Source organism: Pieris napi, chromosome 13 (genome assembly GCF_905475465.1).
Source record: "Pieris napi chromosome 13, ilPieNapi1.2, whole genome shotgun sequence".
Lineage (NCBI taxonomy): Eukaryota > Metazoa > Arthropoda > Insecta > Lepidoptera > Pieridae > Pieris > Pieris napi.
The window spans coordinates 7,587,875-7,600,831 of NC_062246.1; the positions used below are offsets into that span (position 1 = coordinate 7,587,875).

A 12,957-nucleotide genomic window follows, 5' to 3' on the forward strand; every position below is an offset into this window, starting at 1 on the left:
ATTGGGTCAAAGAGTGTATGATGTTCGTAATTGGGAGGCAAAATGTCAAAATCAACACGAAGTAATTTGACCCTTGATAGCTAATAAACGCAAATTGTACTCCCCTCAATTTAAACGAACACAAATTGGGCTTTTGATGACAGACTTTACTACTTTATAATTATTACGATTTGTACGTAAAATATTTTATGGATGTAGTACTTATCGTTCCCTTTATCACATTGGGTGATATCCAATAATTTATTTGTAAATAATAAAACAGAAACAATATGAATTGTGTGTTTATTATTGCAATTGCATATGATTAAATATGATTTGGGATAGACACGGATATCTATGAATTTGTTTATCGGAAGATGTTGGTAAATGGACGGTTGTACATTGTGTGCAATTCTCTACCCTTAGTAACGTTTTTATCTCGGCGAAACCAATGCCTTCCCTGTACAGTTACCCCAAAAATTGACTGGCTCTGAAAGCTCCATCATCATCTACCAAATTAATTGTGCATATACCGCTGCCAAATATTACGTTAGCAGAATGTCTGCAATTTATCCCCCCCCCTTCATCTTGTCAGCAAAAGTAAGCAAAGCTCTCAAAAATAATATAACATAAACGTATTCATTTTTTGTAGGAATCCTTGAAAATGCATTTCGTTTTCAAGCGTAGACAATGTGTGGGTAATATGTGTAAAAAAGTAAATAATTACTGTTGACATAATCACCGAATAAGATAATCAAAGACCCCGTCCCTCATATAGTGCTTGTAATACTTGAACGGCCTCCAAGACATATAAAATATTGGCTATTTCTCAAATTAAAGTGAGAAAAAAGAGTCGGGCCTTTAAAGGTACATAAAATACTAATATCCAATGGCGCTACAACCCTATATGGATCTTAGCCTCGGATTGTATTGTTTCTTTGTAAATTTTATTTCATACGTAGGTGATCAGCCTTCTGTGTGACATGTTGTCGATGGTTTTATTTGAGACATGCCGTCACCGTATAAGCGAGTGTTAGATGTGTACATAGACAAAAAGTTGATTGGTGCACAGCCAGGATTTGAAACCGAAGGATGAGAGTGAAGTCACTAAGCCAGAACTGCAAACAAAATGGAAAAAAAAATATCACACAAACCGTAACTATAAAGGATTTGTTAGTTACACTCGGCCAAAATAAAACCATTTTTAGACTAACACATCGTTTGTTTGCAAAGCTTTTACTTTTAATACGAAGCCATTCAATGCAAGCTTTTTATTATTCACCACAGTCGATTCGCGGAGATGCAGTATGTAATAAAAGCGATATCGGTAACTAATATCGCGGTACAGAAAAGATTCCCGCAGATATTTGAGATTCTATAGAATGTCGTACCAATCCTATTGAACGATATTTATTGATTTCTTGGGATATACCAGGATTTGCAGTGGTAATATTGACAATTTATAAAACTTTTATAACAGATGTAAATGCGAATTTATTACATTGTTTATAGTAGTTGTATAGAATGAAATATTACTTGTGTTATAAGGATAGGATTATGTACCGGCAGTATTTTATATATTCCGTGGAGATATTTTTAATATACAACGTGATGTTAGCGTTTATATCATCTTCTTTACATTACAAAATCATAATTTATTGCATAACCAAATTGACAAAAATGTATACTAAACACTGAAAAATTATACAATTCCCAAACTTAAACTAAAATCTAAAAGCTAATCACTAAGCTAATTCAAATAAATAAGAAAATACATGCAGCATATGGTTAAGAAGTGTTTATGTAGAAGATTGAAGCTTAGAGTAGCCAATCGTATGGAGTCGGGGAGCGAATTCCACAACTTTGTGGCGGAGATTCTAAACGACTTGTCTAATAAGGATGAGCTGTGAGATGGACTTCATTTTGGATATACTTTAATTGTATTCATCGACATAGAATACGAAGTTCTACCCGTATCACCTCGACGTCCGTCGTTCCACATCTGAGCGATTTTAAAGCAGTTTTTGCCGCGCACCACTATCTAGAACTAGCTGCCCACTGAAGTATTACCGAACCAATTCTACTTAGGGTCCTTCAAGAAAAGAGCGTACCAATTCATAAAAGACCGGCAACGCACCCGCGACCCCTCTGGCATTGAGAGTGCACAAGCGGCGGTATCACTTAACATCAGATGAGCCTCCCCCCCGTATGCCCACTGTTCTATAAAAAATACTATTTGCATCTGATTAGATCTAAACTGAGGTTATTTAAATCTTTATTGAGTTACGTAAATTCTCAATGTAGGATGTAAATCTATGAGCTAAAATCCAATTGTATCTAAATGCAAGAACGGTATACAAATTAACTGTTTAAATTTAACTAAAGACATACCATCTCCCTAAGGTTCAGAGTATTGTTCTTCAATGCAGTTGTTTCTATTGTACATTGTAATTCAAATTGAGTAGTATTTCGAGGACGGCTAATAAACCGACATTGCGTAGAAATTTATATTTATTTATTTTGTAATTCTACAGCTAACATAAGTTATATAAAACAAAACACAATTATACTAAACATATGGCCAAAGATGGAATACATAATACAGTAGAACCTCGTTAAGTCGAACCTCGATAAGTCAAAAACCTCCAAATCTCGAAAAAATGTTTTGTTCCCTTCCCTTAAAACACCAAAACCTCCATTACTTGAAATCTTGACCCTCTGTTAATCGAAATAATCACAGAGTCCCTCCAAGCCATTTTGGTACATATTTTCACTCTATAACTCGAAAAATTAAATTTGACCTCTGTATCTCGAACATAGGAACGTTTTATTTTACAACCTTTACAACTTGATCATTTGGAATTTATTATCTCTATTGTTCGAACAAAAATAAGTTACCGACTTTAAGAACTTGCCGACAATGTGAGTACACTATTGTTTCTTAGAAAACATTTTAGGAGTATACAATAATAAATTTATGACTCATGGAAACACGTGTTTGCTTGCTTTGCAAAATTTATAAGAATAAACCTCAAACTCTTTATGTCGAATCAAAATCTGCCTAAGTCGAAATCCTCCATAAGTTGAAAACTCTATAACTCGAATTTTTTGGCGTCTCCCTTGATGTTCGACTTATAGAGGTTCTACTGTATATACAAAAAGGTTCAAATATTTACCAAAGGAAAAATTCAATAAAAAATATTAAATACGTAATACCTAATTCGGCTGTACTGTGTGATTATTTAAAAGTGAGATTGTGTACGTGAGGCTCATGATGCAGGTGATTTAGCGCTATGGAATATGGATATTCTTATTTACTTTGTGGTATATATTACATTAATATATAAATTAAATCTTGATTATTCCCTCTTCAAACACAAAAGAATTTCTAAACAAAAAGCTCTTATAGTGTCTATGGATCTCAACTTTGATTTTGTGAGTTAAAGCAATTTGAATAAGATTTATTAAGGAGAATTGAGTTGAAAATTTGACAACAAATTGCAAGTGACTTTGAAGTGGAAATTACGATGGATGATTCCGAAAACAGATAATATTGTTACTGTAAACAGGGGAATATGGACTAATTTCGTATAAACTTTGTATATTATTTAACGAGGGTAGCCACTCGGTATCAATGTTAGAAGTTTTTATAATGCTGAATAAATTGATATTCATATTTTACTTACTGTTATTTTCGCTATATTTTATAGATAATTCCTTCGATATTAAACTATGCGGTTAATGTTTCAAAACTTTATTATTAACTTAAACGAAATTATTTACCACTAGGTACTCGCAATACTCGCGAGTTTGCTTATCTTGCCGAAGCCGCGCACAAATTATTTAAAGAAGTCTATTGAGTATGAGGGTGTGCAATTATTATCAATTACCCTCTAAAATTCGTAAGATTAGCGTGTTTAATCAATTCAAAAGGGCAATATACAAATTAGAATGAGCCTAATAGACTAAAATTGGGATAGCTGATGGCGACGCGTGTCTCGTTCGTATTTTTATATTATATTAAGTTTTTCATGTAAATAAAAATACCTTTTTTGTAATGAGAAATAAAGTTCTTTAAACATTATTTATTTCCAACACCAAATATATAGTATTTACAATATTCTTAACCTACAAAGTAATAATAATAATTATTAAAAATTTGGTCCCTGTTTAAATACGTTGAGCGAGGAAAGCACCAGCTCTGGGTTCACCAGTAGTATCTACCAGGTACCAACTTAAATGTTTAATTAGCACCTGTGCACTTGAATCCCACTGCCCAATAGTACTTCAAAAGGAACAAAATTGGAGGATAGCCTCTTATATTTGTGAAAAACGAAACGAAAAGGAACGTTTATTTAAACGAAAGTATTTTCCAGATAAATCCTATTTCAAAAACACGACTTAAAGAAATTACTAACTGAAACGTCCAGCAATGATATTTCCACGCTTATATACAAATGCTAATAATAACGCTTTCTATCCACTATCATGTAAAATAGTATATATGTCAGTGTGTAGGTAATTTACTCTACTATTATTTCCTCATTGAGTACAAATAATTACTAAATTAGTTATCAAAAACTAGTTTGTCCTATAAAAACCGCAGAGCACAGACTTTCCGACCGGACGACAAAAGTTGTACAAACGAAATTATTGCTTTGACCATTTCATGTTCTAATGAGTTAGGCAGTTGTTTTAGTTTTCCAAATGTAATTGTCTCGTGTATATATTTAATAATAGAGACACGCAATGTGACACAGTAATATTAATTTTAAATAGGGGTTACAATAGTATTGTTATAATAACATTTGTTTATAATTACTAAGTATTCTTATTAATTTATACATGTACAGTATCGATATATACGAATAAGTTCTGGCATGTTATAGGTATAATAAGCCAGCAAGAACTAAAAATAATAAATTAATAGCGCAACCTTGTGATAATGCGTTCAAATCCCGGCATTGCCAGAAACCAATGCGTTTTCTATTCGTGTGTATTAAAAACTTGATCTTACGGTGAAACATACCAAGACCTATTAAAGAATTACACCGACACCGGATTAGAAAGTTGAAAAATTTATAAAATTTTATACGCTATTTCTTTTAAAAGCTTCCCTGTTACTAGAGTAGTTTATTTCGTGACGCACACTGCGCAAAAGCGTGAACTTTTTAGAGGAAGATTAAAGCTTGCTGCCTTGTAAAGATAAACCGCAAAGTCAAGTTTAACTGCCGTTAATATTTTATTAAAGACCTTTCGTTACGGCGTTATCGCCGCGCCGTTATAAATTATTCTGTTATAAGATAAATGTATTTACGAAAAATGTGTCCAAATAACGATTATTATGCTATTCTTGGGTAAAACTAAAATTGTCGTCTTTATAGACAAATATAGACGCACATAAAGAAAAAAGTTGTTTTTCAAAACTCCAAGCACATCAAATATCGCTTGTTAAAATCTTCTAATTAACGTTATACAATTCTTATTTTATCTTCTGAATGAGGAAAAAAACAATGTTTATGTTAATTTTGTATTTTTCTTCCACGTAATTAACCAATTTTAAAATTTGTGTAATTACTCAAATTTCAATTCAGTTGTTTTCTGTCAAATGTACTCGACAACAGTCTAGCTGCGCGGCAAATTCAAATTATACAGAACCTAACAAACGTGACTACTAATAAACTAGTACTAATTCCTAAGTAAATAAGACTTCAGTAGATTTTTGCCCAAAGAAGCCAACTGAGCACAAAGACCAATAGTGACCGAAGTACTTGTTTGGTCTCTAATCGCATCTTCAGTTTAAGATTCGCCCAACGATCCAGTCGCTGAGATCCAGTAAATAGTTGTTAATTGAGTTGGGGAGGCGTGACAGACTTACTAAATTCCCTTGGACTAGAACCTTATGTACTGCGCGGCTAGACATGTTAAATTACTACACAAAGTCGCTGTCATTAACCAGTTCTTTGAGCTTTTGTAATCGCAAAAAACTTTTACTAACACCTTCAACATGCACTTGTAAAATTATATACTACTAGTGGACCCTACAGAAATTGTCCTGCATGATATTTCAAGCGATTAGGATTAGGGCATCGAGCCCGGGTTTACCCGGACCGAAAAAACCCGGGTTTTCCCGGTTCTGAGTCTTTCAAAAAAACCCGGGTTTAATTTTTAAAACTCGGGTTTTTCGGGTTTTTTTTAATACTTTTGTTATTGCTATTTATTCACTTCGAATGCAATAATAAGTAAATTGAATAAAAATACGCTTTGATAAATTATTATTTAAAACGTAAAAAGTAGCTTGGTTGCTACGTTCCTAACAATAAAACAAGCCTTGCAAGTTAAATTCGCGTTCCGCGCGTCCATCTCAAGACGTGATTCATAGAATGAAGTGTGGAGCAGTGGAGAGGTGAGGGTGTAGCGAAGCTCGTCGCGCGTTGTGCGGGGTGTTGTAAATTTTTTTAATTAAAAGCTTTAATTGATTTAAAAACAGATATTGTATTTACTGATGATGACTGTAGAAATAAAGATGAGATCCAAAAAATATTGGATCTTATTAAAACTGTCGTCGAGGCGCTATGTCGACGCGAAGCAACATTACTTACAGCTGATGTTTCCCTAAAATTTGCATTGAAGAAAATGGATGAAATGAAGACACCACTAAGTAACAAAATGGCAACTGCATCGAACAAACGATACGCCAAAAAAATACTAACTCAAGCAACACTACAGTACCTACTTGACAAATCCGGGTAAATATTTTGAGAACATTCAAAATGAAGATAAAACTGTTTTTATCGGCCTACAGGTAATGAAATGCTAAACGAAATTGTTAATCTGATTAGACGCACAACCAAAAAACAAAATATACCTCTTGAAAATTTACCAGCGCCAGTCCAAGACCTGCGAGAAATTGACATTCAGTTGTCTACTTCGACAAATGAATTTTTTTTTTTTTTTTGGAGTTTATGGCCTGGTATCTAGACCTTTAGGCCAAAAACGACAAATGAAGAGGAACTGAAGACACAGTTAAGTCAAGCTGTTGCTACTGATAATAATGCTCCTGAAACTGGATCAGCTTGTCCATCAGACGATTAGCTTACTACTGTGAGGGTAGAAATAGCACTCTTCGAGAATGGCGGTACGCGACAGCGAGAGCGTTCTTCTCTTTTTTTCTAAAGTGGTCAGATTGTCAGAGGTTATGTCTTAGCTATGTTGTTCAAATAATGTGTCAAATGCATAACTACTTTTTACTTAGTTAGTTAATTATATAAAGACCTAATTATTAAGCAAACGACTGCAATTTAAATTATAGTAGAATAGAAGACTAGAATTATTCGTTACTTAATTGTTAATGCGAAGAAGAGCTTTATTAATATTAAAATTAATTGTGATACTACAAAAATGTCTTATGAAGAATTTATTTGTATTAGCTTTTAAATACAATAAGTGAATGTTACCAAAATAATTCATTTAATGTTTAAACTAATCTCTGCAAGTCTGTGGTTTAAAAAAGACTAGATTACTTACTAAGTTTTAAGATATTCTGAAGAAAAAAATAAATTTAATCACTTTTTTAAATATTAAAACTGTTTTTGTAATTTATAAAGTACTGTTTCATTTATTTAAATTCTTCCTCATCCTTTATATTTTGTATTCATTGTAGGAAATCGATATATAAACGCAGATTAGTGCATTTTTTTTAAAAATCAATAAAAAGACCGAAATGCTCGAAAAAACCGGTCTACCCGGTTTTGATTACTCTTAGACCCGAAAACCCGGGTTTTCAAAATTGAACCGAGTTTCGATGCCCTAATTAGGATATTAAACAAAGTATGAAAGTACCGACTGCAGCGCCATCTGCCGGGCTGATTTGTGAATCTAAACCATTCCCAGATCCCCTTGAACACACACAAAAAATTTAATTAAAATCGGTCCAGTCGTTTGAGAGAAGTTCAGTGACATACACACTCACAGAAGAATTATATATACAATAAATAATGTATAAAGATTATAATCAAGTACTACATGAAACTAAACCTTAAAACATAGAGAATTATAGAAATTATATAAGTTTCTATGCTCTACGGCTTCAATGTAGAATCGAAGGCGTGTATTAATTATATTTTCTACACAATTAAAACATTTCGCTTTAAGAAATACCCTAAAAAGACAACCCGACCTTCTCTGCTTTTCTTTGCGATTGCGATCTAAAATAGCCTTTAACCTTAGGCTAATGACCTGCAAGTTATTCTAAATTGCCTTAGCGATTTGACTTAGTCCAGTGGTCCGTAGTTATCGCGAAACAATGTACAAAATACCAATTTTATAATCCAATCCAATTCCAATAAAATAACTTATTACAAATAATTTATTACTTAAAACATTTACAAAATATACACACACTTAAAATAAAGGACCTCTTATTGAGTGTAGGCTTCCTCCAATTAGCTCCATCACTCTCTGTCTAGAGCATTTTCCTCCCAATCTTCGCCATCATCTTCCTTAAGCTCACCGTGGAAGAGGGCGACCTCTCTTTCTCCTTCCTGGTGGCCCTTTCCACTATATATTGTCTTTTAGATTATTTTGTCTTTTGGTCCTCTTTGTCCATCTGCCATTGTTCATGCAAGCGGTATGGCCCGCCCATTTCCACTTAAGTTTTTTGCAATTCCAATATTCGACACTCCCAAGGCATTTATATTCTGTAAGGCCTTTTTATAGTGCCACAACACTCAAGAGTCGAAATAAAACATTCCTACGTCACCATAATTACGTCCCTAATCCCCTATTCTACATTCCTCTTGTGAATCCTGCGTCGCGTGACCAGAATAGTAATAATGCGTTTATATCGCGATCTGTTCAAGGATCAACTGTTTATTCCGTGAAGGGGAAATGGGATAAGATAAAATCCAAGTCCAATCTATTCTTAGCTAAGAAAATGTCTGATTATAATCATAAATCTTGAGGAATAGGGTAACTAGAGATCTTCAATTATAAGTTAATTATCTGTCTCTAATTCGCTACCCAACTTCAATTGTACGATGAAACAAAACGGTTTTAACGGATAGAAAACTATAAGTACTGAATGGTAATATGCAGACTTTTCATACACAACGTAGGTTTAGACTTCGCTGTTTCTCTTTCAGAAGGCCCACCCAGGACTTTAATCACTTGCTGAACAAGAAAATTATCAGTATCGATTAAAACTTTATACATTCACTAACATTCTTAAGCTTCTAAATGCTGAAACTGAAAGTATTCTTCTTGTGCGTCAGTAGTTGAATAAAAATTGTGTTATTTAGAATTTATTACGTAATGTACCAACAATCATTAAAATGTCAAACGGAAGAGCATAAGCATACCATAAGAGAGCGCAATATTTTTATCTATATTGCCATAGTATAAATTCGATTTCTTTCTTTTACAGGCTTCTTCTCCTCAGTGTTCACTGAACCAAGTAGTTCTGAACCTTCCCCTGCGCCGCTAGACGCTGATATCTTCCGAGATGGTCCTCTCTATCCACCGCTAAAGAATCCCGTAGATAATCAAGACACAACCGAACTCAGCCAAAACAATATAGAAGATGTATTTAACCAAGATGTAGAAATAAGAAACGTGAACCTCAACGAAAGACTAGAAACAGAACCTCAGAATGTATTTGAAATGTTTGACGAGAAAGACATGAGTTATGCTAAGAATCCATTTGATATTAATGATAGAGAAAACGGTTTTATTGTAGCTCCAGGGGAGAATTCAAATGAAAGTAGTTTAGATGAAGAAGCTAGGGTAGAAGATGATAATGATGAAGAAAGAGTTAAGCGGAGTAGTGGATGGGAGAAATCGAAGGTAAGTTCAGATCACCTTTGGTTAAGTTTCTCGTAAATATTTTATAGGAAAAATTCGATAAACGATTTATTATCTATAATCTATATAGGTACATAAAATTCACGTGTCACTTTGTTTGTAACTACACCGAAACGGCTTTTTGACCTATTTTTATGATTTTTTTTCTGTATAATTGGTAGGTCTGGGAATAGGTCGTTATTGTATTATTAACCCCTAAGTGATAGAAATCCTATCCCACCCAAATATTTTTTTTATATTTTGGACAAAATATTTTTATTTTTGGCATTAAACGTATATATATTATCCGTAATTTTAACCTAGTGGTACCCCCAAAATAACATTTGCGGGGTGTTTTTAATTTGTGTCTTCATTGGATCTCTTTCTCAACTTAAATCCCCTATTTCATAGATCATCTTTTCATAGATGATTGAGTAGTTTTAAGTTATATAAATGTTACGAGTATTTAAAAAATATTACCTCTGTATATAGTTTTAGACATCGTGTATTCTTTTACCAGACTCGGCGAGTGAAAACCGGTGATACAATCCTAAATATTCGTGGAGCTGTCCGCGATGCGATTGGGGATGCAGGTGCCGCTCCAGGACCTAGGGCTTCGTCCCGTGTTGATGCCTTTGTGATCAGGCCGTCGCCGGTAATGAGAGATGAGCCCAGAGATCAAGTGAGAGAGGCTGAGGCTCGCAGAGAGAGGATACAAGCGCCGCAGGTATTTTTTTTAATTTTAAAACGGTTTAGGCATGCCTAGAACATGTCCTAATATCTATGTTTTAGTAATCAAATTTAAAACACAAATTAATGTATAATTAAACATAAATATGACATAACTATGTAATATAACGGATTACAGTTTGCAATGAAAAATTTACCGAAAAAGAAAACTATTATAGTTTAAGATAATTTACAATCTTACAAATCCCAGTTCAAATCATTTATATCACGAACGAAGGCTAAGAATAGATATAAGTATAAATATCTACAAGTATATATTTTTAGTTGTGTAATTAGAGAATCGAATAGCGATTTTCCTATCCCAAATGTAATGACGAAAATAGCTCAATTATTGTATTTTGTTTCTCTCAAATACAGCGGCTTAAAGGATTCAAATGTTCGCATCAAGAGCTCCACTCCCGACTTCAGGAGAACTCAATTAATTTTGAGAGCCCCTTATTAACTACAGCCTTCATTCAAATTGAGAGAAAATTGTAACTTCCCCGTTTTTTATTTGCTTTAATTTTCTTCGCAAAACAGCTTTTGTGAATTTTAAATTTGGTTTACGCACTTTGCGATCCGTTATCCGGGTTTGAATGTTGTTTTATTAAAAAAAACAGCAACTGAGAACCTCCGTTTACTGTCACTTAGTTTAACTTTAACTGCACAAGATATTTTTCGATAACGTTCAGTTCAATGTTTAATAAAATCATTCTTAAAGTTAGACGGACTCAATGTATTAATTTATGTATGAAATAATTGTAATGGATTATAAAATTAATTAATGTTATTCTTACGATTGAGCCTCGGTAATATTTAATACCGTACGGTAATACTGAACGTTTTAAAGGTTATGCATATCTAATATATAAAATTCTCGTGTCACAGTTTTCGTTGCCATACTCCTCCGAAACGGCTTGACTGATTTTGATGAAATTTTTTGTGCTTATCCGGTATCTATGAGAATCGGCCAACATCTATTTTTCATCCCCCTAAATGTTAGGGGTAGTCCACCCCTAAATTTATTTTTTTATTTTTTAGACAAAATGTTTAATTTCTATTTTTTTATGATACAACATACAAAAATACATACAACCCCTAAATTTCACCCCTCTACGATCAACCCCTATTTTTTTATTATAAATGATATGGCAAAACGACGTTTGCCCGGTCAGCTAGTTTGATATAATTCTTTAAATGTCGCGACCCTGGGATCGTGCGGTACAAATACTCGACATCGAAGTAGGGTTCAAGCTATTGCTATTACGGGTCACAGAGTACCAATGCCATTGTACCCTCTCTGACATTAAAAGATCTATAAATATATATTTAACACTTCATCTATACGGCACCAAATTGAAATTATTAGTTTGCCGTCATTACAGTTTTACGAGACAAGCTTAAAATTAGAGCGATAATCTAAATTAGACCTTGTTGATGGAGAGACACGTTTTGTGTTCTAGCGGAGTATGTGACATACAGTTTTTGTTACAGCCTCAGAAGCTTGAGCGTGAACTGCTTGTGGAGGCTCACACACGCGCGCGGTTACTTTGCGATTTAGCGAACGTCACCAATCTCAAATGGTTTAAGGACAATGAGGTATGTAATTGTGGTGATACATCGAATCTGTGTAGAGTTTGTTTGCATTGAATAGGCTCTAAAACAACAGGTCTGATTTAAGAAATGCATTCACTATTTGAACGTTATCCCTGAGCTCTAATGTAGCAATAATGAGTTAGACCTACAACGCACTAGCGGCTGGCCGCAATGCGGTGTGCCGCTGCGGCTGGCCGCACATCGATTATTACATGAAACCGCACGATAACAACGCACTGATTTGCTGTCAACCGTCAACCGCTCCGGTTGATCTGGAGCTGCGGCGAGCCGCACCGGTTGAATGATGCGGCGCGCCGCGTTAGCCGCGCCGGTTAGCCGTCCTACCTACGTCGTCACATATAATTATTTAACAAATGTAAACAAAATATTGTAAACCTATTTTAAAAGAGTAAAAAATAAAATATGTTTATTATGGAACATAAGATACATGTATCACTTATTCCACGTCATTAAATTTGAATTTGTAATATTTCAAGAAGCACTGACGAGTGACGATTGCGGCAGACCGCAATAGGACCACAATAGGGACGGTTAGCCGGAATACGGCGGGCCGCTACGGCAGACCGTATATACAGCGGCCTATCGCAGCGGCACACCGCATCACGGCCAGCCGCTAGTGCGTTGTAGGCCTTAAGCTATAGAATATTTTCAAAAAGTTATGGTTCTGTAATTACGATAGTGTAAACAAATCACGTACGCTGCGGAAACTATTGGCAATATAATAAAGTGATCTACTACAGTTATAAAGAAGACATCAATATCTACAAAAACATCCACAATATCATATGTCTA

At 34.2% G+C, this 12,957-nt stretch overlaps 1 protein-coding gene across 1 annotated transcript in view; it reads left to right on the forward strand.

Annotated features, from left to right (window-relative positions):
- LOC125055242 overlaps positions 1-12,957 on the forward strand; it is a 72,439-nt gene that overhangs the window by 46,514 nt on the left and 12,968 nt on the right. The window contains exons 3-5 of the mRNA XM_047657615.1: positions 9,404-9,822; positions 10,340-10,546; positions 12,043-12,147. Coding sequence (XP_047513571.1) covers positions 9,404-9,822; positions 10,340-10,546; positions 12,043-12,147 — 731 coding nt within the window. The remainder of the gene's footprint in view (positions 1-9,403; positions 9,823-10,339; positions 10,547-12,042; positions 12,148-12,957) is intronic.